We start from the raw sequence: 25,545 nt of genomic DNA, 5'->3' as shown, positions 1-25,545 counted from the left end.
TGCTTCACGGAGCTGGGTTTTTGAGCTGCTTGAGCAAGAAGGGAGATAGGACGTGCATTCCTGCTGGGTCCTCAGCTCTGGACGTGTGAGCTGTGGCCCCAACTCCCCTGAGTCTGACTGACTTAAGAGCGAAGCGGGAAGACCAAGCAGAGTGTGACAGTCCCTTTAACAAAGGTCCCATGGGGGACCAGCTCTCCTGGCAGACGGCTCATCACCAAAGGCTCAGTGTGTGTGAACGCACGGCAGTTTCGGGATGCCGGGCTGTGCGGGCCATTCTTTCCTTTTCTCCCTCATGTGTATTTTCTGCACAGACATGTACTCGTAGTAAAATAAGAGAAAAAAAGGTATTTGAAAAATAGAAGTAAACAAATTATAGCTTTTATTTTTGTGGAAACTCAATAAGAAACATTATATAGGCATTTAGAAAAAGACTTCAGAGGCAAAACTTTTGAGGGGCATGTTTTTATTATAAATGTAATATGTTTGATTAATGAAAAATCACAATGAAGTACCGAGAAAATGTTTGTCAATATAAAAGTTTTAGCAGCATTTCCATAGTTTCAGGCTCTAGCATTAGTCACACTTCCTCCCGCTATCGAAAAAGAAGACGCCAGTGGAGCTCCAGCAGAACATCGTGCTGCTCCACTTAGTGAAGGCCTCAAGGAAGTCAAGTCCAGTGTATTGTCTAACAGCTCAGCCCTCCCCACTCCTGAGCTTCCAGAATGTCAGAGCACTTGCCTCCGAGTCTGAGGTTAGAGGTCCATCCTTCAGGCTGCAGGGGAGGAGGGGGCGGAAATTCAAACTGGACTTGATATGTAGTGCTCGGTCACACGTCCTCGCCGCTGTACCTTCTCTACACTGACAACAACGAAGGGCCAAGATCTGGCACGGGGCAGCAGTGGCAGCGTGGTGGCGGGGAGGGGGACCGGAAGTGGGATGTGCACACACGCGGGGGGCTGGTGCCTCACCATACACCCTGCTCCAGGGCAGCTCAGAGCATGGTGGTCCTGCCGCATCCCAGGCTAATGGTAGGATTAGTGAGAAGGGGAGACAAACAGTATGAAAATATAATACTGGCAAACTATTCCCCTGCTTCTTTGGTACTTTCCAAACTTCTCTGATCAAAAAAGGATAAGGGAAGCACACCATTAAAAAATTACAGTTTTAAGTATTTACAGAAGCAATTATGATATATTACATAATCAATACACAGTATATGAACAAATTCTTCAGTGAAAGCACTTGTGAACTCCTGTTCCAGTATTCAGTAGCACACTGACACACATACACCTTCCCAAATGGGTATCATCCATCCTGTATCTCACTTACGTTACAGTATATTACATGGGAAAAAAATACCATTTTCCAATCTACACTTTCCTTTTCAAAGGTTCTTAAAATTTGCCACTGAAATCAGTATGTACAAAGATTTGCTGAATATCGACTTCTAGGCAAGTGTCTCCACTCCCATTTCGAGTACGTCTGAAATAGCACTACCTATTATTCTATGTATACCATATATATTTAATATATAAGTAACCGCACCATGTTATGTCACCACGATACCAGTTTAGTGCACATGATTATGTACAGTAGTCAAGTTAGCTCTGGAGGACGACTACACCTAGGTGGACGGTGTGGTTTGGAACATCACAGAGGGTCGTGGAGGCGCTGGCGGGAGACAGCACGCAGCGCCCACACGCAGCCCGGCCCATCCCTTGTTTACCGGCTGGAAGAGGACCGGTCACACGAACGGAAGGATCCCGTACACGAGCACAGCCATGACAGCAGCACTGAAGAGCCCTGCTACAGGCACGGTCACGAACCAGGCCACAAAGATGTTCCGGAAGAGGCGCCAGTCCACGGCCTTCCGCGAGCGAATCCAGCCCACGGCCACCACCGAACCGACCTGGAGGGGCACAGGCGTTTCAGAGTCAAACCAGAGGCGAGACACAGTCTACACACTCGACCGATGTTAACTGGCTAATCTCAGAAATAAACTACATCACAGGATTCCCAATTCTTTCCCCTAAATTGGGTAAAAGCTTTTAAAAATACTTTTTAGATTTTAGGTACAATTATTTTAGGATTATTCCATTCAGAATTCAGGTTCTGATGCACTTTTCCACCTGTATTCTGCTCTATTTGAGCGGAAGCTTAGCCAACCAAATGTTTTCTATTCCCCCTGCACCTTATCAACTAGCGATGACCGCCCTCGTTTTAAAGATTCCCCAGGCATGATACTGCTTATTACAGTATGTGAACCTGCTATAAGTACACAAGGAAATGGCGATAAAGTATCCTTCTCCTGGAATAACAGCATCATAAAATGTTGGAGCTGGAGACCTCTGCAAATATCTAATCCATCTAATCCCCGTGGCTCAGTCTGCAGAGAATAAAACATTTCCAGAGGGTTTGGGGCATGAGGAGATTTGTAAATCACGGCAGGTTGAGAACTAGAGCTGAGGCCTCGTGATCTTAAACTGGTTTTCTCCACTATCTCCAACTGCCTTGCAGTCCTTGTACTTCAGCTGATTAAAAAATTAACTAAATGGGCTTCCCTGGTGGCGCAGTGGTTGAGAGTCCACCTGCCGATGCAGGGGACACGGGTTCATGCCCCAGTCCGGGAAGATCCCACATGCCGTGGAGCGGCTGGGCCACTGAGCCTGCGCATCCGGAGCCTGTGCTCCGCAACGGGAGAGGCCACAACAGTGAGAGGCCCACGTACCACACACACACACAAAATTTAATTAATTAACTAAATGGAGCATAAATATAATTGGATCTGTCAATCATGCCTCACAAAATGATAGAGATACTTGAAAATCAGAATGTTAACCTGGATTAAGATATTCTTCTGTACACTCGCAGTTCGTTTTGTGATTTGTTGAAAATGTACAAGGGAAAACCCCACAATTTTAAGTATCTAAAAATGGAAATCATAAGAAAGTACAAATCCTGTAGCATCTCACGCCTCACTCAGGCTCTGGTGAAGCTCAGAGACATGCCCTTGACGGTGCCCTTGGCCACTGGGAGGTGGCCCCTGAAGATGTCCAGGAAACAGGCTTCGTCTCTACTGACCCACAAATACTTCAGTCAGAAGGGGCCAATGAGGTTCAAAGAGCAACTGGGGTCTCTTCTGGGGTCAACAGAAAAAATAAAATCCAACACTTGTTTATGGAAGCAAACTGGAACACCAAAACCAGCAGCATATTTAAAGGCAGTTAATCTGACATTTTGACAACCCAAGCCGTGATTAACCAGCGATTCCATACATCTCCAGGTAGCAATGAACAACCCATCGAAGGGGCATCAAAATGATCATTCTACGTAAACCCTTTGTCTATAACCAGTGTACTGCACGCACCTGATTATCCTGCTTAGCAGTTCCTAGCACACGCCAGCCAACTGAGACGTTTCTACTGCAAAAGGACTAGCTAGGTTCTTCTGGTCCTCGAATACGGTCAAATCCACTAACACTAGTTTCCGAGATTAGACTCTCCTTGTTACCATCCTTCCAGGGCCTGTCCCTTTTCAGCGCACTTCAGCTCGGCTCACACACAGAGAACGTGCTCAAGTTTCAAGGTTATCTCCGCCCTCTTCCTTTGTTAAAACACTTTTCTTAAAAAAGCATAAAAGTAATATAATCGTATTATAGCAAGTTTAGGTAAGAGGAGTGGACAATTACCCACTACTAGTGGGTTGCCCCAAAACACCACTATTGTCATGTTTATATATTCCTTTCTACTATTTTTTATAAATATACCTTTATTTGTAAACAATAGGGTACATTACTATTTCCTTTCTTTAAGAAAATAAGCATCTTCCCATAGTGCTCACAGACTTCCTGAGTATCATGTAAAATGGTACACCCTATAGGTGGATGTACCTTTATTTAAACATTTCCAATTTGCCTCTAATTTTTCCCTATTAGAAATAATTTCATGATTAATATACTCATTCATATAGCTTATACTTAGGTTTTAAAAAATAATATTCCCTGAAATGGATTATTAGTTACAGGGGGCATCTTAAAAATATCTTGAAATAATGTGGAAACTTAGAGAAAATCTGCAAGAACTCTCATACACCCCTTATGTACAAGGGCATCCCTAATCTGTGAATTTCAGCACACTATAACAATCCTGTGAATTGTTCTCTTTTTGCTAATCAATCAACAAAACATGTGTTACTGTTGCTTTTATTTGCATATCTTTAATTACTACTAAGGCTGAACTTTATTTATATACCAATTTTACTCCCTCTAGTCTTTAGATATAAAAATTGTCCTTTCCATAAAGATGCAAAACATGACACCAAAATATAAAACATGGGAGGTGGGGGAGGAGTAAAAAAACGTAGAGCTCTTAGAATGTGTTGGAACTTCAATGACTATCAGTTTAAAACAAGTAGATATAGGTTGATGTATATGAACTACATGACAACCACAAATCAAACTTATAACAGATGCACAAAAAGCAAAGAGAAAGGAACTCAAGCATAACACTAAGGAAAAGCATCAAACTATAAGGGAAGAGACTAAAAGAGGAAGAAAAGAACAAATGAACTACAAAAACAACCAGAAAACAAATAAAGTGGCAATAAGTACATACCTATCAATGATCACTTTAAACATAAATGGACTAAATGCTTCAATCAAAAGACACAGGGTGGCTGAATAGATTAAAAAACAAGACCCATCTATATGCTGCCTACAAGAGACTCACTTCAGAGCTAAAGACACCCATAGACTGAAACTGAAGGGATGAAAAAAGGTATTCCATGCAAATGGAAATGAAAAGAAAGCTGGGGTAGCAATACTCATATCAGACAAAATAGACTTTAAAACACAGTCTATAACAAAAGATAACAAAGGGCATTATATAATGATAAGAGGGTCAATCCAAGAAGAGGATATAACATTTAGAGACATATGCACCTAATGTAGGAACACTTAAATATATAAAGAAAATATTAACAGACATAAAGGGAGAAACTGACAATAATACAATAACAGTGGGGGACTTTAATTCCCCACTTACATCAATGGATAGATTGATCATCCAGACAAAAATTAGAAAGGAAACACTGGTCTTAAATGAACATTAGATCAGATGATCATCTACAGAACATTCCATCCAAAACCTGCAGTATATACATTCTTTTTAAGTGCACGTGGAACTTTCTCCAGGATGGATCACACAAAACTAGTCTCAATAAATTTAAGAAGATTAAAATTATATCAAGCATCTTTTTCAACCACAACAGTATGAAACTAGAAATCAATTACAGGAAAAAAAATGGAAAAAAACACAAAACAACAAAAGACTAAACAACCTGCTACTGAAAAACCAATGGGTCAATGAAGAAATCAAAGAGGAAATAAAAAGATACCTTGACAGATAAATGAAAGTGAAAACACAACTGTCCAAAATCTGTGGAATGAAGCAAAAGTAGTTCTAAGAGGGAAGTTTATAGTGATACAGGCTTACCTCAAGAAACAAGAAAAATCTCAAATAAACAACCTAACTTTCCATCTAAAGGAATTAGAAAAGGAAGAACAAAGCCCAAAGTAGCAGAAATAAGGAATAATAAAGATCAGAGAGGGAATAGAGACAAAAAAAAAAAAAAAAAATAGAAAAGATCAGTGAAATCAGAGATGTTTTTCTTCCAAAAAAAAACCTGACAAACCTTTATCCAGACTCATGATAAAAACAGAGAGGGCACAAATAAACAAAATTAGAAATGAAAGAGAAGTTGCAACCAATATCAAACAAGCATAAGAGACAACTACAAACAGTTATATGCCAACAAACTGGACAACTTAGAAGAAATGGATAAATTCCCAGGCACATACAATCTTCTAAGACTGAGTCAGGAATAAAAGATCTGAACAGACCAATAACTAGTTTTGAAACTGAATCCGTAATCAAAAGACTCCCAATAAACAGAAGTCCAGGACCAGATGGCTTGACAGAGGAATTCTACCAAACATTTAAATAATTAATACCTGTCCTTCTCAAACTATTCCAAAAAATCGAAGAGGAGAGAACACTTCCAAACCCGTTTTACGAGGCCAGTATTACCTGGATATCAAAACCAGAAAAAGATGCTACAAAAAAGGAAAATTACAGGACAATATCCTTGATAAACACAGATGCAAAACTCAACAAAACATTAGCAAACTGAATTCAACAATACATAAAAAAGATAATACACCATGATCAAGTGGGATTTATTCCTGGGATGCAAGGGTAGTTTAATGTCCACAAATTAATCAACATGATACACCTCATTAACAAAATGAAGGATAAAAATCACATGATCACCTCAATAGATGCAGAAAAAGCATTTAACAAAATTCCACATCCTTCTATGATAAAAAAATCTCAACAAAGTTGGTATGGAGGGAACATATCTCAACATAATAAAGGCATTTATGATAAACCCACAGCTAACATCATACTCAATGGTGAAAAACTGAAAGCTTTTCCTCTAAGATCAGGAACAAGACAAGGATGTTCACTCTCATCACTTCTATTTAACATCGTATTGGAAACCCCAGCCACAGCAATCAAATAAAAAGAGAGAGAGAGAGAAATAAAAGACATCCAATTGGAAAGGAAGAAGTAAAACTGTCACTGTTTGCAGATGACATGATCCTATATTTAGAAAACCCTAAAGACTTCACCAAAAAACTGTTAGAACTAATAAATGAGTTCAGTAAAGTTGCAAGATACAAGAGTAATATAAATAAATCTGTTGGATTTCCATACACTAATAATGAACTATCAGAAAGAGAAACTAAGAAGACAATCCCATTTATAGTCAAACCACAAAGGATAAAATACCTGTGAGTAAATTTAACCAAGCAGGTGAAAGATCTGTGCGCTGAACACTAGAAGACACTGATGAAGGAAACTGGAGACAATACAAATAAATGGAAAGATATCTTGTGTTCATGGACTGGAAGAATAATATTGTTAAAATGTCAACACTACCCAAAGCAATCTACAGATTTAATGCAAAGCCTATCAAAATACCCATGACATTTTTCACAGAACTAGAACAAACAGTCCTAAAATTTTTGTGGAACCACAAAAGATCCTGGATAGCCAAAGCCATCTTGAGAAAAGAGAACAAAGCTGGAGGTATCATGCTCCTTGACTTCAGACTACACTATAAAGCTACAGTAATCAAAACAGTATGTTACTGCACAAGAACAGACAAACAGTTCAAGGGAACAGAAAAGAGAGCCCAGAAATAAACTCGCACACTTATGGTCAATTAATCTATGACAAAGGAGGCAAGAATATACAATGGGGAAAAAACAATCTCTTCAATAAGTGGTGCTGGGAAAACTGGACAGCTACATGTAAAATAATGAAATTAGAACATCTTCTCACACCATATACAAAAACTCAAAATGGGTTAAAGACCTAAATGCAAGACATGACGCCATAAAACTCCTAGAAGAAAGCAAAGGCAGTATGGTCTTTGACATTGGTCTTAGCAATATTTTTTGGATACGTCTCCTCAGGCAAGGGAAACAAAAGCAAAAATAAACAAACAGGACCTAATCAAACTAAAAAGCTTTTGCACAGTGAATGAAACCATCAACAAAATGAAAAGGCAACCTACTTAATGGGAGAAGATATTTGCAAATGATATGTCCAATAAGGGGGGAATATCCAAATATATAAACAATTCATACAACTCAATATAAAAAAAGAAACAACCTGATTAAAAAATGGGCAGAGGACCTAAATAGGCATTTTTTCAAAAAGATGTATAGATGGCCAGCAGGCACATGAAAAGCTGCTTGACGTCACTCATCATTGGGGAAATGCAAATCAAAACCACAATGAGACATCACCTCACACCTGTCAGAATGGCTATCAACAAAAAGACCACAAATAACAAATGTTGGCAAGGATGTGGAGAAAAGGGAACCCTGGTACACTGTTGGTGGAAATGTAAACTGGTGCAGCTACTATGGAAACCAGTATGGCGGTTCCTTAAAAAATTGGAAATAGAACTACTATATAATCCAGCAATTCCATTCATGGGTATTTCTCCGAAGAAAATGAAAACACTAACTTGAAAAGATATGTGCACCCAATATTCACAGCAACGTTATTTACATACAAGAGCCATGACATGGAAGCAACGTAAGTGTCCATCAACAGATGAATGGATAAAGGAGAAGTACTGTGGCACAAGGGAATATTACTCAGCCATAAAAAGGAATGAAACGCTGCCATGTGCAACAACATGGATGAATCTGGAGGGTATTATGCTGTGTGACATAAGTCAGAGAGACACAAATACTGTATGCTTTTACTTATATGTGGAATGTAAAAAATAAGACAAATAAATATAACAAAACAGAAAGAGACTCACAGAATCAGAGAACAAACTAGTGGTTACCAGAAGGGACAGGGGTGGGGAGAAGGGTAAGAGATGAAGGGGATGAAAAGGTACAAACCACTAGGTATAAAATAAATAAGTTATAAGGGTATAATATACAGCACAGGGAATATAATCAATATTTTATAATAACTTTGTATGGAGTATCATCTATAAAAATATCAAATTACTATGTTGTACACCTGGAACTACTATATTGTAAGTCAACTATAATTCAATTTAATAAACACCAGCTAAAATAACATCATGATAACATAAAAAAGTCTCTTCATGTATTTTGCCCATTTACATATTGGAATCTAAATGTGTCTCTTATTTGTTTATGTGGTGTTTAAATAAATTTTTTTTTTTTTTTTTTTTTTGCGGTATGCGGGCCTCTCACTGTTGTGGCCTCTCCCATTGTGGGATGCGCAGGCTCAGCGGCCATGGCTCACGGGCCCAGCCGCTCCACGGCATGTGGGATCTTCCCGGACCGGGGCACGAACCCGTGTCCCCTGCATCGGCAGGCGGACTCTCAACCACTGCGCCACCAGGGAAGCCCTAAATAAATATTAACTCTGACATTTAATGCAAATACTTTCTCAATCAGTATTTTGCTTTCACTTTTAAGTTTCTAATTTCATGCAATATAATACGCTACGCTTTTCTTCTGTGATTTATCCTTAGCTTGAATATTTGATAAATTCTCATTTATTTTAAATTTTCTAAAATAAAATTCTATTTTATTCTAAATTTTAAAATAGTTTAAAAACATCAAACCATCAGACATATGTTCACGTATTTTGAGAACTGTGGGTCTGCTTTTATTTTTCTAGGGTGATAGCCAGTTACTCAACTTCAATTATTAGTTAAAATTTTCCTGCCCCAAACTATATGCTCATATATACTAGGTTCTATCTCTGGTCTATCTACTTTTTTATACAAGTATCTAATTTTTTATTATTGTGGTAAAATACATAATGCAAAATTTATCATTTTAACAATTTTTAAGTATACAATTTAGTGGCATATAGATCCTCATTGTTTGGCAGCCATCACCACCATTTATCTGCAGAACTTTTTTGTCATCCCAAACTGGAACTCTCTGCCCATCAGCCCTCCTTCTCCCCACCCTCCTGCCTCCTGTTTCCTTATAGCAGACTTCCTATCTGCTGAGGCTACTCCCTCTTCATCGCTTTTCTCTGTAGATCATTTTATATTCTTGCTAATTTAACCCACCAAATTAACTTTAGCCTTATTTTGGAAAGTTATGAGAAAAATTTGGTTGGGCTAGTGTTTGAGGACTTTCCCACCCAATGACACAGTGTGTCTCATATTCAGGTTTTCTTTTACCTCTGAGCAAAGCTTTGTGCCTTTTTCATGTACATCATTCACTTTACTAGGGTTTTCAAATGTCTTTTTGGCATGTATTTCAACAGATGACCGTACGTTGTTTTCTAATGGATCGCTGAGCCGTGTGTTATTGAAGACGTCTGTAAACACCCATCTGTTGAGCCCTGTGAGGGGCCAGCCCTGCACAGGCACCAGCCCTGCCCTGTTCGGAGCCTGCATTCTGATCATCCAGATCAATGTGGTCCTGCTGAAATGTTCTTTCATGATATTGTTGATGTCATTTACTAGCATCTTAAAGTTTTAAAATCAACATTCATATGTAAACACAGCTTTCATTGTTTGTGATGTTTTTAATCAGGTTTCGGTATTAGGGTTATTCAGTATATGTTTTATAGACCAAACTGGAGAGTTTCCTGTTTTATTTTGTTTTTTTCTCCTACATTATGGAAAGTTCATATAATGTGAGAATTATCTATTCTTTTAAGATGGAAAAGATTAGCCAGTGAATCCATCTACAACTGGAGTCAGCAGTGGCCTCCTCCTTTTTGCCTTTTCAGGTGAGAAGAATTGTTTTTGGAGAACTTCCTTAATTTCTTCCTATTGCTCTGGTCAGTGTTTCCACTTTTTTTCTACTTTTTGTGTCACATTTATTTGACATGTATATTTTTGCAAAAAATAATTCATTTTACAGAGGTTTTCAAATCCTTAGCATACAGCTATATGGTTTTATATTTTAAAATTCTCTCCCAAATCTGTTATGATGACTTTCTTCTTTCTAACTTAATTCCCCTCCCTTCCTTTTCTAAGAATTTGATGTTATTTTGTTAGTAAACACTTTCCTCTCCCCTTCTCCTTCACTAGTTTTGTTTTAAAATTTATTTTGCTTTTATATCCTTCTTGCTGTTTCCTGAGAATTTTTATTGTTCTGAACTTTTTATAAAATACTAATCTGAATGTTTGGTTCTTTTATTTTCCCTTTGCTCAATTAAAGCATGTAAATATATGAATTTTTATCTGAGCATAAGTTTGCTATATATACACACACGGACACACAATTTGTTTTTTTCTCTTTTCCAAGAAATCTATGATTATAATTTTTAAACTCCTTGATTCAACTGTTACTTAAAAAGAGCATTTTAAAATGTCCAAGGGGATACTTCCTTTTTTCAACATATATTTTTAGTTTAATTTATTTGGGATTAGAGATTGTGTAGAATATCTGTTCTTATTTTATAAATTTAGTTGTGATTTTTATCATGGTCTTCTGAATTTATGACTAATTTTTATAAACGTTTCATGATACTTGACAAGAAGGCATAAAAATTTGATATATATTTATTAATTATACTGCTATAAATCAAATCCATTATATTCCTAAGTACTTCTGTCTTCTTCATTTGTCACAGACTTAGACACATTAATTTCTGAGCTCTAACAGCTTTTGCCTTATGTTTTTAGTTGTTATGTTATTTGGATCACAAGGGGCCCAGAGTCCCATGTCTTCACTACTGATGAGGTCTTTTGTTGATATAAGGTGGTATTCTTTGCTGCGTTCTGACTTGCTTCTTAATAAGTTGAGTGTGTTTCCAGATTAAGTCCACCACCAGGCACTAACAGCAACAGAATTACTGAGAAGTAGGGGAACCAGACAGCGTCGATATTACGAGTCATCTAAGGTAGCCCTTTCATCTCCAGATTAGAAACTGAAACCTAGAGGCTAGTGGCCCTATTTGTACTTATTTTTTAAATTGAAGTATAATTGATTTACAATGTTGTATTAGTTTCGGGTGTACAGTAAAATTATTCAGCCATATATATATATATATATATTTTCAGATTCTTTTCCATTATAGGTTATTACAAGATATTGAGTATAGTTCCCTGTGCTATACAGTAAGTCCTCGTTGTTTATCTATTTTACATATAGCAGTGTGTATCTGTTAATCCCATACCCCTAATTTATCCCTCTTCCTCCGTTACCCCTTTGGTAACCATAAGTTTGTTTTTTATGTCTGTGAGTCTGTTCCTGATTTGTAAATGAGATCATTTGTATCATTTTTTAGATTCCACATATAAGTGATATCATACGGCATTTGTCTTTCTCTGTCTGACTTACTTCACTGAGTATGATCATTTCTAGATCCATCCATGTTGCTGCAAATGGCATGATTTCATTCTTTTTTTATAAGCCTTTCACATTTAGCGGTGCTTGTTTACAGACACACTGGTTGGAGTTTTCAGGCTGTGTGTAAATGGAGAGCCCATCACTGTCTTGGTCACTGCGGTACCCTTGGTGCCCAGAGTGGGAATAAACAAGCTTTTCAGGAATGACAGGAATCTATGAACCTAGGAAAATCTGCAAGCCGCTTTTGCTTTGTTGAAGTTGTTGGTGGGTATATTTGTATACAGGGGGCCCATTGGAGATATTTTAGAATTCCTCCAGGTACTGGGCAGCCCTGGGTTACAAGGCCTGGGTTCCAGCCCTGGCCCACCCCGGGGGTCCTTGGGTAACTCCCTGAAACTCGCGGGGCCTGTTTCCTCTTCCTTCATCTTTAAGGTTCCTTGTGGCTCCAACAGCCCAGGTACTAGACAAGGAATTCCCTCTCCCACTGAGTTCTAGAGCACATGACAGTGGTTAATATCATCCGGAATTCACTCGAAGGCAATTGAGTCACTTCGGCCACCTTATATTAGAAAAAAGAACTGAAACAACCGTGTCTTACGATTCCATGGAAACGATTTCTGCCTACTTCTGTCCCCCTGTCAAATCCTGGGCCCCTGGGCCTACAAACACGGTTCGTGGACGCACAACCTCAATGCAAAACCCACTGTGGAAACAACGAGAGAACCAGGGCATGTGGAAGGAGGGCAAGCTCCCGCCGGGCACGCGTGGAGCGGCCAGGTCTGCGGGACGGGAGGCGATCCGAACCGCTGCCGGCGGTAAGGGCCGGGATTTGCCCCCGGGACACCCCGCCGTGACTCTTCCACCGACCGCGTGCCGAGCGCTGCCCGAGCTCCCCTCGGCCCCGGGTGACCGGGCAGGACGCGCGGGCGCCGGCCTACCTTGCAGTGCGTGGTGCTGACGGGCAGCCCGACGTTGGAGGCGGTGACCACGGTGAACGCTGAGGCCAGCTCGATGGTGAAGCCGCTGCGGAGGAGACAGGGGATGCGTCACGGGCGCCGCCGGTGGCTCGCCGGCCCTGGGTGCCCAGGCCTCACCAGGACGCTCCTTGGGTGGACTGCGTCCCACGGCATCAGCAGAACCAGGGACTGCGGCATGGCGGCAACATGGCACCAACGCTTGGCATGAGGCTGCTTGCGGCCCTAAGGAGCCTCGTTTTCCCGGTATGTTTCCAAAAACCACACCCTGTAGGAGCTGGGTCAGAAATTCCTGCTGAGCCGAAGACGGTGAATTGTCATGTCTAAAGTGGCGCAGGGAAACTACGCTCTCATTTTTAAAATGTGTACGTATCATAAAGGAGTGAATTTTTTCTCAGATCACTAATTTTTCTTCAAATCAATCTTGTAAGAGAATCATTCATTAAAATGACTTTCAAGGGGGAAAAGATCTCTTACAATAGGTAGTTCCAAGTTTTATCTGTATTTGGAAAGTTCTCCTGTGAATTTGTTATTTAACCAATAGCTCTAAAGCAGTGGTCGCCAACCTTTTTGGCACCAGGGTCCGGTTTGGTGGAAGACAATTTTTCCACAGGGGGATGGTTCAGGCGGTAATGCGAGCCAGGGGGAGCCATGGGGAGCCACGGGGAGCGGCAGATGAAGCTTCACTGGCTGGCTCACCCTCGCCCGCCACTCACCTCTTGCTGTGTGGCCTGGTCCCTAACAGGCCACGGACCGCTGCCGGTCTGCGGACCAGGGGTTGGGAACCCCTGCTCTAGAGGATACACACTAGAAGGACCATAGGAAACAACGTGGGAGTCTCCAAACCCCACCCCAGGGCATGGGCACCCCCCCTGCCGGCTTAGCCCAGGAAGCAAAGGAAGGATGTAGAGTAAACCTTGAAGGGCAGCAGCGGACAGCTGCCTGCAGCCAGCAGGTGGAGCTGGTGAGCAGAGGATTTTCGGGAAAGGCAGGCCCAAGAGCCCTTTTCTCCCTCCTCGCCTGCTCTCTGGACCTCAGGCGGGGTAAGGGCAGTGGGAGTGTGGGAGGGGAACAGGGTGCGGGTGTGGCTGCAGGTGGATTCGCTTTTTCTCTTCCCCTCCTGCTTCTCCCTCCATTCCCATCCCTCCCACTCCCACCCTCATCTTGTGCCACCGCTGAGCAGTGCATGAGGGACGGGTGAGGATGGCGCACGGGGAGCCCGCTGCAGACCCGGCTGTGCAGAGAGCCGCGCTGGGACGTCCAGACACACCCACTCCGCGCCGCCCCGGCGGCTTACCTGGACGGCGTGATGGGGGTGAGGTCCTTCCCCATGGTCTGGATCACTCTTCTCCCCCAAACCCAGAGGCCTGTACAAATTCCAACCCCTCCGTAAAACAGCAGCCAGACGGGAGTCACTGCTTCTTGTAGGACCGCACCTTGTTCATAAATCAGCCACAGAGCTACCAGGGGACCAATGGCATTACTGGGAGGAAAAAAGAGGTTAATTGTACAAACATCGTACATGCATACAGATGACGCTGTACATGACATGCAGGGACTTCTCTTCTTGAGAACAGCCCATCTGTCGCATTTGGGGCTTGCCTATGTAATCTACAGGTGATAAAAATGATTTAGTAACTTGCTTGGTTGTGGTTTAAAAAAACAGAAAGTTTACCATCTTGACTATTTTTAAGTGTACAGTTCAGTAGTGTGAAGGATATTCACACTGTTGTGACACAGGCCTCCAGAACTTTTCATTGTGGAAATCTGAAACTCTGTACTCATTAAATAAGAATTCCCTTTGCCCCTGTCCCACCCCCGGTAACAACCGTTTAACTTCATCTCTGAGTTGGAGTAGCTCTGCGAGGTTTCTCCTTAAGTGCAAGTGTATGGTATTTGTCTTTTTGTGGCTAGTTTATTTCACTTAGCATAATGCCTTCAAGATTCATCCATGTTGTAGCATATAACAGAATTTCCGTCCTTTTTTTTTTTTTTTTTTTGCGGTACGCGGGCCTCTCACTGTTGTGGCCTCTCCCGTTGCGGAGCACGGGCTCCGGATGCGCAGGCTCAGCGGCCATGGCTCACGGGCCCAGGCGCTCCGCGGCATGTGGGATCTTCCCGGACCGGGGCACGAACCCGCGTCCCCTGCATCAGCAGGCGGACTCTCAACCACTGCGCCACCAGGGAAGCTCCTCCATCCTTTTTAAGGTGGAATATTCCACTGTGTGTGTATGTGTATACATACGCACACACACATACACATACACATACACACACACACACACACACACACACACATACACACATCTTGTTTAGCCGTTCATCTGTTGATGGACACTGGGGTTGCCTCCACGTCTTGGCTATTGTGAATAGTGCTGCTGTGAACACGGGTGTGAAAATGTCTCTTTGAGACCCTGCTTTCCATTCTTTTGGGTATATGCCCAGTAGTGGGATTGCTGGGTCATATGGTAATTCTATTTTTAATTTTTTGAGGAATCTTCAGACTTTTCCACAGTGGTTACACCATTTTATATTCCCACCAACAGTGCACAAGAGTTCCAATTTCTCACATCCTTGCCAACACTTATTTTGTTTTTAGAGTAGCCATCTTAATGGTTGTGTGATTTGTTAATTTTTTTTTTTTTCTGGCTGTGTTGGGTCTTTGTTGCTGTGCACGGGTTTTCCCTAGTTGCGGTGAGTGGGGGCTACTCTTTGCTGCAGTGTGTGGGCTTCTCATTGCGGTGGCTTTCCTTGTTGCGGAGCATGGGCTCTAGGCGCATGGGCTTCAATAGTTGCAGCACACAGGCTCAGAAGTTGCGGCACGCGGGCCCTAGAGTGCGCAGGCTTCAGTAGTTGTGGCATGTGGGCTCTAGGGCACACAGGCTTCAGTAGTCGTGGCACGTAGGCTCAGTAGTTGTGGCTCACGGGCTCTAGAACACAGGCTCAGTAGTTGTGGTGCAAGGGCTTAGTTGCTCTGCGGCATGTAGGATCTTCCCGGACCAGGGATCGAACCCATGTCCCCTGCATTGGCAGGCGGATTCTTAACCACTGCACCACCGGGGAAGTCCCTAATTTTTTTAAAGTACTGAAAAATCACAAGAAGTGGATACAAATTCTTTTTTTTCTTCCTTTCTTTCTCTATTTCTTTCCATTTTCACTGCCAGCACAGCTACTAACATTAGCTACCAATGTGGGGCAGCTGTGCCAGCCTCCACACTATGGGATCACAAACATTATTGCTAATCATTAGTTCTCAGGCCCACCCCTTAAACTGGCTATTGTCACTCCCATTTTACTGATGAGAAAACTGATGCCAAAGTCATGTCCCTAGCAGGAAGCAGAACTGGGATGTGAGCTGAGGACTCACTCAGGTGCTCACCCCTCCCCCAGGCCCCCTCTCATCACTCAGGCCCTTGGCAGGCAGGCACTGACTTTCCTGGGGGGTGCCACAGCTTTTTTTCTTTTTTAAATTAAGACTTTATTTCTTTAGAGCAGTTGAAGATTCATAGCAAAACTGAGGGGAAGGTACAGAGGTTTCCCATATACCCTCTGGTCCACACATGCATAGCCTCCCATCATCAACATCCCCACGAGAGTGGAACATTTGTTACAACCGATGATCCCATACTGACACATCAGAATCATCTGAAGCCCATCGTTTACAGTAGCGTTCACTCTTGGTGGTGTACATTCTATGGGTTTAGACAAATGTATAATAAATGACATGTATCCATCATTAGGGTATCATACAGAGAATTTTCACTGCCCTAAAAATCCTCTGTGCTCTACCTATTCATCCCTCCTTCCCACCCCAACCCCGGATCTTCTGTCTCCATAGTTTTGCCTTTTCCAGAAAGTCATATAGTTGGAACCATACAGTATGCAGCTTTTCATACTGGCTTCTTTCATTCAGTAATATGCATTTAAGGTTCCTGCATGTAATTTCATAGCTTGATAACTCATTTTAGTGCTGAATAGCATTGTGTAAATGTACCAGTTTTTATCAATCCACCTACTGAAGGACATCTTGGTTGCTATGTTTTGGCAATTTTGCATAAAGCTGCTATAAACATCCATGTACAGGTTTTTGTGTGGATATAAGCTTATCAGGATAAATACCAAGGAGCACGACTACTGGATGGTACAATAAGAGTATGCTTAGTTTTGTAAGAAACTGTCCCACTGTCTTCCAAAGCAGCTGTACCATTTTGTATTCTCACCAGAAATGAATGAGAGTTCCTATTTCTTCACATCCTTGCCAGCACTTGGTGTTGTCAGCTCAGTTGACCGTCATATTTATGTGGGTCTATTTCTGGGCTCTCTATTCTGTTTCATTGATTTATCTGTCTGTTCTTTCACCAATACCATACTGTCTTGTTACTGCAGCTTTACTAGCAAGCTTGAATTCGGGTAGTATCAGTCCTTCAAGTTTGTTCTCCTTCAATTTTGCATTGGCTATTCTGGTTTTTTTGCCTCTCCATATAAACTTTAGAATCAGTTTATCAGTATCCACAAAATAACTTTCTGAGGTTTTGATTGGGATTGCATTGAATCTATAGATCAAGATGTGAAGAACGGACATCTTGGCAATATTGATTCTTCTTATCCTTGAACATGGAAAATCTCTCCATTTATTCCATTCTTTGATTTCATCCATCAGTTTTACAGTTTTCCGCATATAGATCCTGTACACATTTTGTTAGATGTATCCCTAAGTATTTCAAGGTGCCAGTGTACATGGTACTATTGTGTTTTTGAATTTCAAACTCCACCTGTTCTCTGCTAATATGTAGGAAGTGATTGATTTTTGTATATTAACCTGTATCCTGCGTCCTTGTTATAATTGCTTATTAGTTCCAGGAGTTTTTTTTTTTTTTGGTCAGTTCTTTCAGATTTTCTACATAGATGGTCATGTCATCTTCAAACAAAGACAGTTTTATTTCTTCTTTCCTAATCTGTATACGTTTATCTCCCTTTCTTGTCCTAGTGCATTAGCTAGAACTTTCAGTACAGTTTTGAAAAGCAGTGCTGAAAGGGGACATCTATGCCTTGTTCCTGATCTTAGTGGAAAAGCTTTGAGTTTCTCACCATTAAGTATGATATTAGCTGTAGTTTTTTTGTATTTTTTATCAAGTTGAGGAGTTCCCCTCTATTCCTAGTTTACTAAGAGTTTTTATCACGAATAGGTATTGGATTTTGTTAAATGCTTTCTTCTGCATCTATTGATATGATCATGTGACTTTTTCTTTTTAGCCTATTGACATGATGGATTACATTAACTAATTTTCGAATGTTGAACCAGTCTTGCATACCTCAGAGAAAGCTCATTGGTCATGCTGCATAATTCTCTTTATACATTGTTGGATTCAATTTGCTAATCGTTTGTTGAGTTTTTTCTTCAGCGAAGTTCATAAGAAACACAGGTCTATAGTTTTCTTATAATGTCTTTCACTGGTTTTGGTACTAGGGTAATGCTGGCCTTACAGAATGAGTTAGGAAGTATTCCTTTTGCTTCTATCCTCTGAAAGAAATTTGTAGACAAGTATAATTTCTTCCTTAGATATTTGGCAGAATTCATCAGTGAACCTATCTGGGCCTGGTGCTTTCTGTTTTGAAAGGTTATTAATTATTGATTCAATGTCCTTAATAGATATAGGCCCATCAGATAGTCTATTTCTTCTTGTGTGAGTTTGGGCAGTTCTGTCTTTCAACGAATTGGTCCATTTCACCTAGGTTATCAAATTGGTTATTCATAGTATTCCTTTTATAGTATTTTGTAGTATTATCCTTTTAATGTCCATAGGATCTATAGTGATGTCCCTCTTCCCTTTCTGATATTAGTAATTTGTGGTCTCTCTTTTTCTCTGAGTTAGCCTGGCTAGAAGCTTATCAACTTCATTAATATTTTCAAAGAATCAGCTTTTTGTTTCATTGATTTTCTCTATTAGTTTCCTGACTTCAATTTCATTTATTTCTGCTCTAATTCTTATTATTTGTTTACTTCTGCTTACCTTGGATTTAATTTGCTCTTCTTTTCCTATTTTTCTAGGCTGGAAACTTAGATTGATTTTATTATTATTTATATTATTATTTATTATTTACTGATTTTATATCTTCCTTCTTTCCTAATATATGAATTCAATGCAATTTGAACCAGTCTTGCATACCTCAGAGAAAGCTCACTTGGTCATGCTGGATAATTCTCATTATACATTGTTGGATTCAATTTGCTAATAGTTTGTTGATCCACCTGCCAACGCAGGGGACACAGGTTCAATCCCTGGTCCAGGAAGATCCCACATGCGACGGTGCAACTAAGCCCACGCACCACAACTCCTGAGCCTGCACTCTAGAGCCCGCGAGCCACAACTACTGAAGCCCGCGTGCTGCAACTACTGAAGCCCACATGCCTAGAGCCCATGCTCTGCAACAAGAGAAGCCACCGTAATGAGAAGCCCGTTTACTGCAACGGGAGTAGCCCCCGCTCGCCACAACTAGAGAAAGTCCGTGTGCAGCAATTCAATTCAATTTTCTTCTAAGCACTGTTTTTGCTGCTTCCCACAAATTTTGATGTGCTTTCATTTTCATTTAGTTCAAATATTTGAAAATTCCTCTTGATATTCCTTCTTTGATCCAAGTGTTATTTAGAAGTGTGTTGTTTTTTGTTTTTGTTTTTGTTTTTGCGGTACGCGGGCCTCTCCCGTTGCGGAGCACAGGCCCCGGACGCGCAGGCTCCGCGGCCATGGCTCACGGGCCCAGCTGCTCCGCGGCATGTGGGATCTTCCCGGACCGGGGCACGAACCCGTGTCCCCTGCATCGGCAGGTGGACTCTCAACCACTGCACCACCAGGGAAGCCCTGTTACAGTGTTTTGATCTCCAGTGTTCTTTTTGGTTCTTTCTTAGGATTTCCTTCTCTCTGCTCACCTTGCTCACCTAATGGATGCCTACTTTATCCATCAGAGACCTCAGCCTATGAATCGTAGCTGTTTTCAATTCCTCATCTGATAATTCCAACATCCCAGCCATGTCTGGTTCTGAATTTTGCTCTGTCTCTTCCAATTGTGTTTTTTGCCTTTTGGTATGCCTTGTAAATTTTTCTTGATAACCAGACATGATCTCCTGGGTAGAAGGAACTGCTGTAAATAGGCCTTTAGTGATGTGGTGGGAGGTCTGGGGATGGAGAAGCCTTCTGTAGTCCTTTGATGAGGTCTCGGTCTCTCAGTGAGCCTGTGCCTCTGGACTGTGAACTTCACAAGTGTTTCTCAGTTTCTGCTTCCCCCTTAAGTGGGACAGGATGGCTCGAGGTGGGTGCTTCCCTTCGCCCAAGCGGAAGGCGAGGGAAGTCTGGAGTGTATTTCCCCTCCCCAGGTCAGTTAGGCTGTGGTAATCCCCCTGCAGGCTGGGCTCTGGTGACCTGGTTTCCCCTGGGAGCGGGCCTGGTTAAGCACACAGTTGCTCTCTTCTGTCAAATGCTTTCCCTCCCCCGACAGGAGCAGGAGGGGATTTCTCTTCCCTGACATTCACTGTGAGGACCTGGTACAGCTCTTGGACGTAAAACTCACAATATCATGGGGTCCCCCTACCATGGGTTCCCTGGAGCCTCTAACTCTCTACTTGTCCCCCCTGAACCTCCAGGGTCCATCATTCCAGTCCAGGTTTCCCTGGTTCCATGGCAGCTTCCACTCCTGAGTCACTCTTCCAGGACTGTCTGTCCCTCCAGTCTTGGGGGCAGTGGTTTGTCCTGTGTCCTCCTCTCCTTTCTGGATCCAAGAAGAGTTGTTGATTTTTCAGTCCATTCGGTTTTCTCCTGTTGTTAGGGTAGAGTGACAACTTCCAGGCTCCCTATGGGCTTTCAACAGCCTCTGTAGCTCTCAGCCCACCCTCCACTCTGCAGACTGAGTCACGAAGAGCCAGCTCCCAAGCCCGCTTCTCTCCAGCTGTGTGACTCTGGGCAAGAAAGTCACATTTCTGAGCTTCAGATTCCCTGTCTTTGAAGGATACCACTTAGGATTGCAAAGGACTGCTCTGAGGAGGGTTAGGGTAAGTTACAAGTGGTTCAGCTCTGAGCCCTGGTACAGACTTGGTAACTTCTTCCTGAACGAACAGAAGCCCCCTCTTCACATCACACTATTATTTCTAAAACCTTGCTTTCATCAGACCATATCCCTGCTCAAAAGCCTCAAAAGCAGCCCCCAAACTGCAAACAGTTGCTCTAAACTCTGGTCACCTATAGCAGCTACCACCTAGACTCTTCCTCTGGCCTTTAAATGCTGTTTTGAGGTGTTCTGTTACTTTTCTACGTGTATGTCTTTCTTGTCTCCTTAACTGGAATTTAAACTCCTAAAGGACAGGGACCCAATTCATAACACTTTGACAGTACCAGGCTTTCAATAAAGAATTTGTGGATAAAGAGGAGGAAGTGGGCTGGTGGGGGAGGGCAGAAAAAAAATTATTAAGAGGAGACAGAACATGGTGCCCCCAATTAAATAACATGGCGACCCCTAGACGACACTGAGCAGAACATAAGATGTCCAGGCCTCTCCTCTGGCACAAAGACTTCTTTTAAAAAGAACAGAAACGCTGGTGCACGTGGGTAGACAGTGTAAAACAGAGTCATATAACTGAGCAAAAACACAAAAGCAACAACGGCATGTTTTCCTGATTTGGACAGAAACATTAGCCTGTGTGATAACTATAATAATAGTAAGAGTGAAAATGTAGGGATATTGATTATGGGAGAGCACTGTCTTGAGCTTGTTATATAAAGCATCTCACTTAATCTTCACAGAAATCCCATGTGGTTGGTACTAGCTTTACTCCCACTTCACAGATTGGGACACTGAGGCTTTGGGAAATTCAGTGACTGGTCCGGAGCTGCCCAGCCAGTGAGAGGGGGGTAGAGACTACACATTCGGGGCTTCCACGACCCGCCGACCTGAGCGTCTCCACGCTCTTGCTTGTGGCTCTTCCCGGAACCCCACCCCCACCCCCAAGGCATGTCCTACCTCAGGCCCTCGCATCTGCTGTCCCCTCTTCCGGAATGTTCTCCTACAGACGAGCACACGGCTGCGCCCTCAGCCCCTGCAGGTGTCACTCGGTGAGCCCTCCTGACCTGAGCAGCCGTCCAACACGGCAGCCCTCCAGGGGTCCCACACCCCTTTCTACTCTTCTCTTCCCTTTAACGCGTGTCACCGTCTGGCACACTACAGGAGCTACTTATTCACAGGTGACCCTTGAACAACTCGGCGGAAATCCGGGTACTGCTCTCTCTGACTCAAAACCAAAAGGAACTGATGAATGACTCAGGCAGGGCAGAAAGCTGGAACGGCGTGGGCAGAGTCAGGGCTCAAACCCCACGTCTTCTGATTCCGCGTGTTGTGATCTCCGATCCAACACAAACCTTCCCCCACACCTAGTTCATTTAAAGATCCGTGCAGTGAAGATGCGGATGCTACACTCGTGGGGGAAAAGCCCATGTCGGCGGACCCGGTCAGTGCAGACCCGCAAGGTTCCAGGGTGGCCGTGTGTCTGCCGTGCGCCTCCCCCCGCCCCGCCCGCGCGCCCTGGGCACTGACCTCACGTCGTTGCCGCCGTGCGCGAAGGAGCCGAAGCAGGCGGTGAGGACCTGCAGGAAGTGGAAGAGCAGGTGGACCTCGGCCGAGTCCTTCTCCTCCTTCTCGTCGTCCGCCGCGTCATCGCGTGGCGGCTCGGGCTCGGCCAGCGGGGTGGCCAGGCGCACCTCCACGCCGCCCTCCTCGGCCTCGATCTCGGCCTCGGCCACGGCGTTGCAGTAGCTGGAGTAGCTGTCGTAGCGCAGCCGCCGGCGGGAGTAGGCCACGGCGTCGGCCACCAGCTTCTCGCTGTCCTCGGGTGCGGGCGCGTCACCGCGGCGCGTGGCCAGGCCGGGCAGCCCGCAGATGGCCGCCGTGTAGCACGTGTAGCTGTTGTTGCGCCGCAGCAGCCGCGGGGCGCCGTCCGGTGCCGGCCGCTCGTCGCGGATGCGGTGCAGCAGGTCCTTGTAGAGACCCGAGTCTTTGTGCACCGTGTGATACACGTGGCCGTCGCCGCGCGCTGGGCCGTCGAAGCCGAAGGTCCCGTTAGACACGGGCGACTTGGCGCCGTGTGTCATGGACAGCGCCCGGCCTGCAGGGGGACAAGGGGACAGACTGAGAGCCGAGGTCATCTGGGGAAGGCGGGGTGGCGGGTGCTTTTGCTTTTTCCCACGTGCTCCATTTTCTAACTTGACTATGAAGGCCCTGCAGTATGGTTCAAATAAAAAGGGAAACTTGGAAACATACAACAAAGGGTAAGTAAAACTAATATGGTAGTTAAAAAATGATGTTACGGTCTCTTAAAATGCGTCTTCCAGAAATTGCGGTAGCATTCTCTCCTTTTCTAGGAACCAGTAAAAGGAGGATTCCCTGTAAGGAGCTCATTTTACAAAAAACTTCATATAAGAGGGACCCAACCCAGACCCCTGTGAGATACACGCTGTAGGTGCTCCTTAAAAATATGACACAAATGGACTCATCTATGAAACAGAAACAGAATCACAGACATAGAGAACAGACTGGTGGTTGCCAAGGGGGAGGGGCTGGGGGAGGGTTGGAGTGGGAGGTTGGGATTAGCAGATGTAAGCTATTACATAGAGAATGGATAAACAATGAGGTCCTACTGTATGGCACAGGGAACTATATTCAATATCCTGTGATAAACCATATGGAAAAGAATATTTTAAAAAAAAGAATGTATATGTATGTATAACTGAGTCACTTTGCTGTAGAGCAGAAATTAACACAACACTGTAAATCAACTATACTTCAATTTTTTAAAAAGAGGCCAGTCTGGGCAGTCAAAGGCGGATCTGTCAGATCAGTGGGCAGTTTGTTTGCCTTCTTTGGCCAAGTCCCAAACGCAGCCTGGAAATCGGTACCAGTGCCCCTGCAGGGAGGTGGGCCAGGCAGACGCTGGTGCCTGCCCATCACTGTCCAGAGATGCTATGGGACAAAGGACCGCCCCCCCAAGATGGTCCTGATGGTTTCTGTGATTCTCTAGTGGGACCCCCTCCCGTTCCAATGTCAGCTTTTGCTCTGCGTCTTCCAGGAGGAAGGTGTTTGTATTAAGCTGGATAAACCGACCTTCCATCTCCAGCAGTTAGGTGACTGCACGTGGAAGATGCAGGTGAGGCACTCAGAGGGGTGGTACGGGGGGTCTGGGTGCCGCTGGGAGACTGTAGGTAAATGGCTCTTGGAGGAAAATCACAGGACACGAGTAAGCCTGCTCTGCGACTGCCTGGTCCCTGAGGCCTCTTTAGCGCCTGGGTTTTCTCAAAGCAGAAACCGGGGGACACTTGTGTGCACTGGAGGCTCAGTGCCACACGCAGGCCGGCAGGCCCAGCGCCACCTCGGCCCCCGGGGTCTTACCGTATGGTACGCGGGGGTGGTGTCCCCCTGTCGTGCTTTCTGAGGTCCCGGACGGCTCCGCGGCCGACCCAGTGAGGGGGATGGTGCTGTCGTCATGAGCCCTGGCACCCGGTAGCTCTTTAAATACTGGGGACTCCGCTTCCTGAATTTTGTTGAGGCTTTCATCAGAGACTCGCGATAAAGCACTTTCTTTTTGTAATTTGCCTAAAGAAAATAGAGGCATAACTGAAAATTTTGTCAGAGAATTCTTGTTACTGACAAATGAATATAAAAATAAATATTTATCTTGTTATGTACTTACTTTGGGAATGAAGAAAAAAGTTAGACAAAATAAAGTGGAGAGTTCAATCATCTGGGAAACACAGGCTAGAAAACTTAGCTATGGAGGGAAAGATGGAGGCTTAGGCCTGAGTTATCTCATCCAAGACCAACAAAAAAGACAGGATTAGATTGATTCCCAAGGTAAACATTCTGTAAATACTACAACCATCTAGACTGGCCTTCTATTTTCTTAAACTAACCTCAGAATCCCTGAAATGTTTATCCTTTTTGTCTTCAAAGATACTGTTATAGTCTGCTTGGTTTTCTTCTGTTCAGTAAATGACTGCTCTCAGATTTCTTCAGGCCACCAAATCTTCGGAAACAAGTAAATCATTTTCCTCAAAAGGAACAGAGAGGGCTTCCCTGGTGGCGCAGTGGTTGAGAGTCCGCCTGCCGATGCAGGGGACACGGGTTCGTGCCCTGGCCTGGGAGGATCCCACATGCCGCGGAGCGGCTGGGCCCGTGAGCCATGGCCGCTGAGCCTGCGTGTCCGGAGCCTGTGCTCCGCAACGGGAGAAGCCACAACAGTGAGAGGCCCGTGTACCGCAAAAAAAAAAAAAAAGAATGCTCTCCAGCTTTAAACTGCTTTTCAAAAATCCCTGGTTTCTTTTGAAAGTAAAGGATTTCTAAAAGTAAGCAGAATCTCTCTGTTCCTTTTTTTTTTTTTTTTTTTGCAGTACACGGGCCTCTCACTGTTGTGGCCTCTCCCGCTGTGGAGCACAGGCTCCGGACACGCAGGCTCAGCGGCCATGGCTCACGGGTCCAGCCGCTCCGCGGCATGTGGGATCCTCCCGGACCAGGACACGAACCTGTGTCCCCTGCATCGGCAGGCAGACTCTCAACCATTGCGCCACCAGGGAAGCCCGAGAGCATTCTTTTTAATCAAATCTGGTGTGTGGTGCTGGTGACTTATGACCTTGTTTCCTCACCTGAGCGGAT

The 25,545-nt window shown here is 43.6% G+C and overlaps 1 protein-coding gene across 5 annotated transcripts in view; it reads right to left on the bottom strand.

The window, feature by feature from the left end:
- Positions 1 to 457: 457 nt before the first annotated feature.
- Positions 458 to 25,545, bottom strand: part of SLC20A2 (solute carrier family 20 member 2) — a 104,749-nt gene continuing 79,661 nt past the window's right edge. For all 5 annotated transcript variants that reach the window (XM_079909450.1, XM_079909452.1, XM_079909451.1 and 2 more), the window contains 5 exons: positions 24,286 to 24,489; positions 22,438 to 23,005; positions 14,159 to 14,344; positions 12,826 to 12,910; positions 458 to 1,909 (listed from right to left, as the gene is read on the bottom strand). In XM_079909450.1, the coding sequence (XP_079765576.1) occupies positions 1,745 to 1,909; positions 12,826 to 12,910; positions 14,159 to 14,344; positions 22,438 to 23,005; positions 24,286 to 24,489 (1,208 nt within the window). In that variant the 3' untranslated portion in view covers positions 458 to 1,744. The remainder of the gene's footprint in view (positions 1,910 to 12,825; positions 12,911 to 14,158; positions 14,345 to 22,437; positions 23,006 to 24,285; positions 24,490 to 25,545) is intronic.

This window comes from Stenella coeruleoalba (genome assembly GCF_951394435.1).
Source record: "Stenella coeruleoalba genome assembly, chromosome: 21".
NCBI classification, from domain to species: domain Eukaryota; kingdom Metazoa; phylum Chordata; class Mammalia; order Artiodactyla; family Delphinidae; genus Stenella; species Stenella coeruleoalba.
This window is presented reverse-complemented; position numbering and strand designations above follow the sequence as displayed.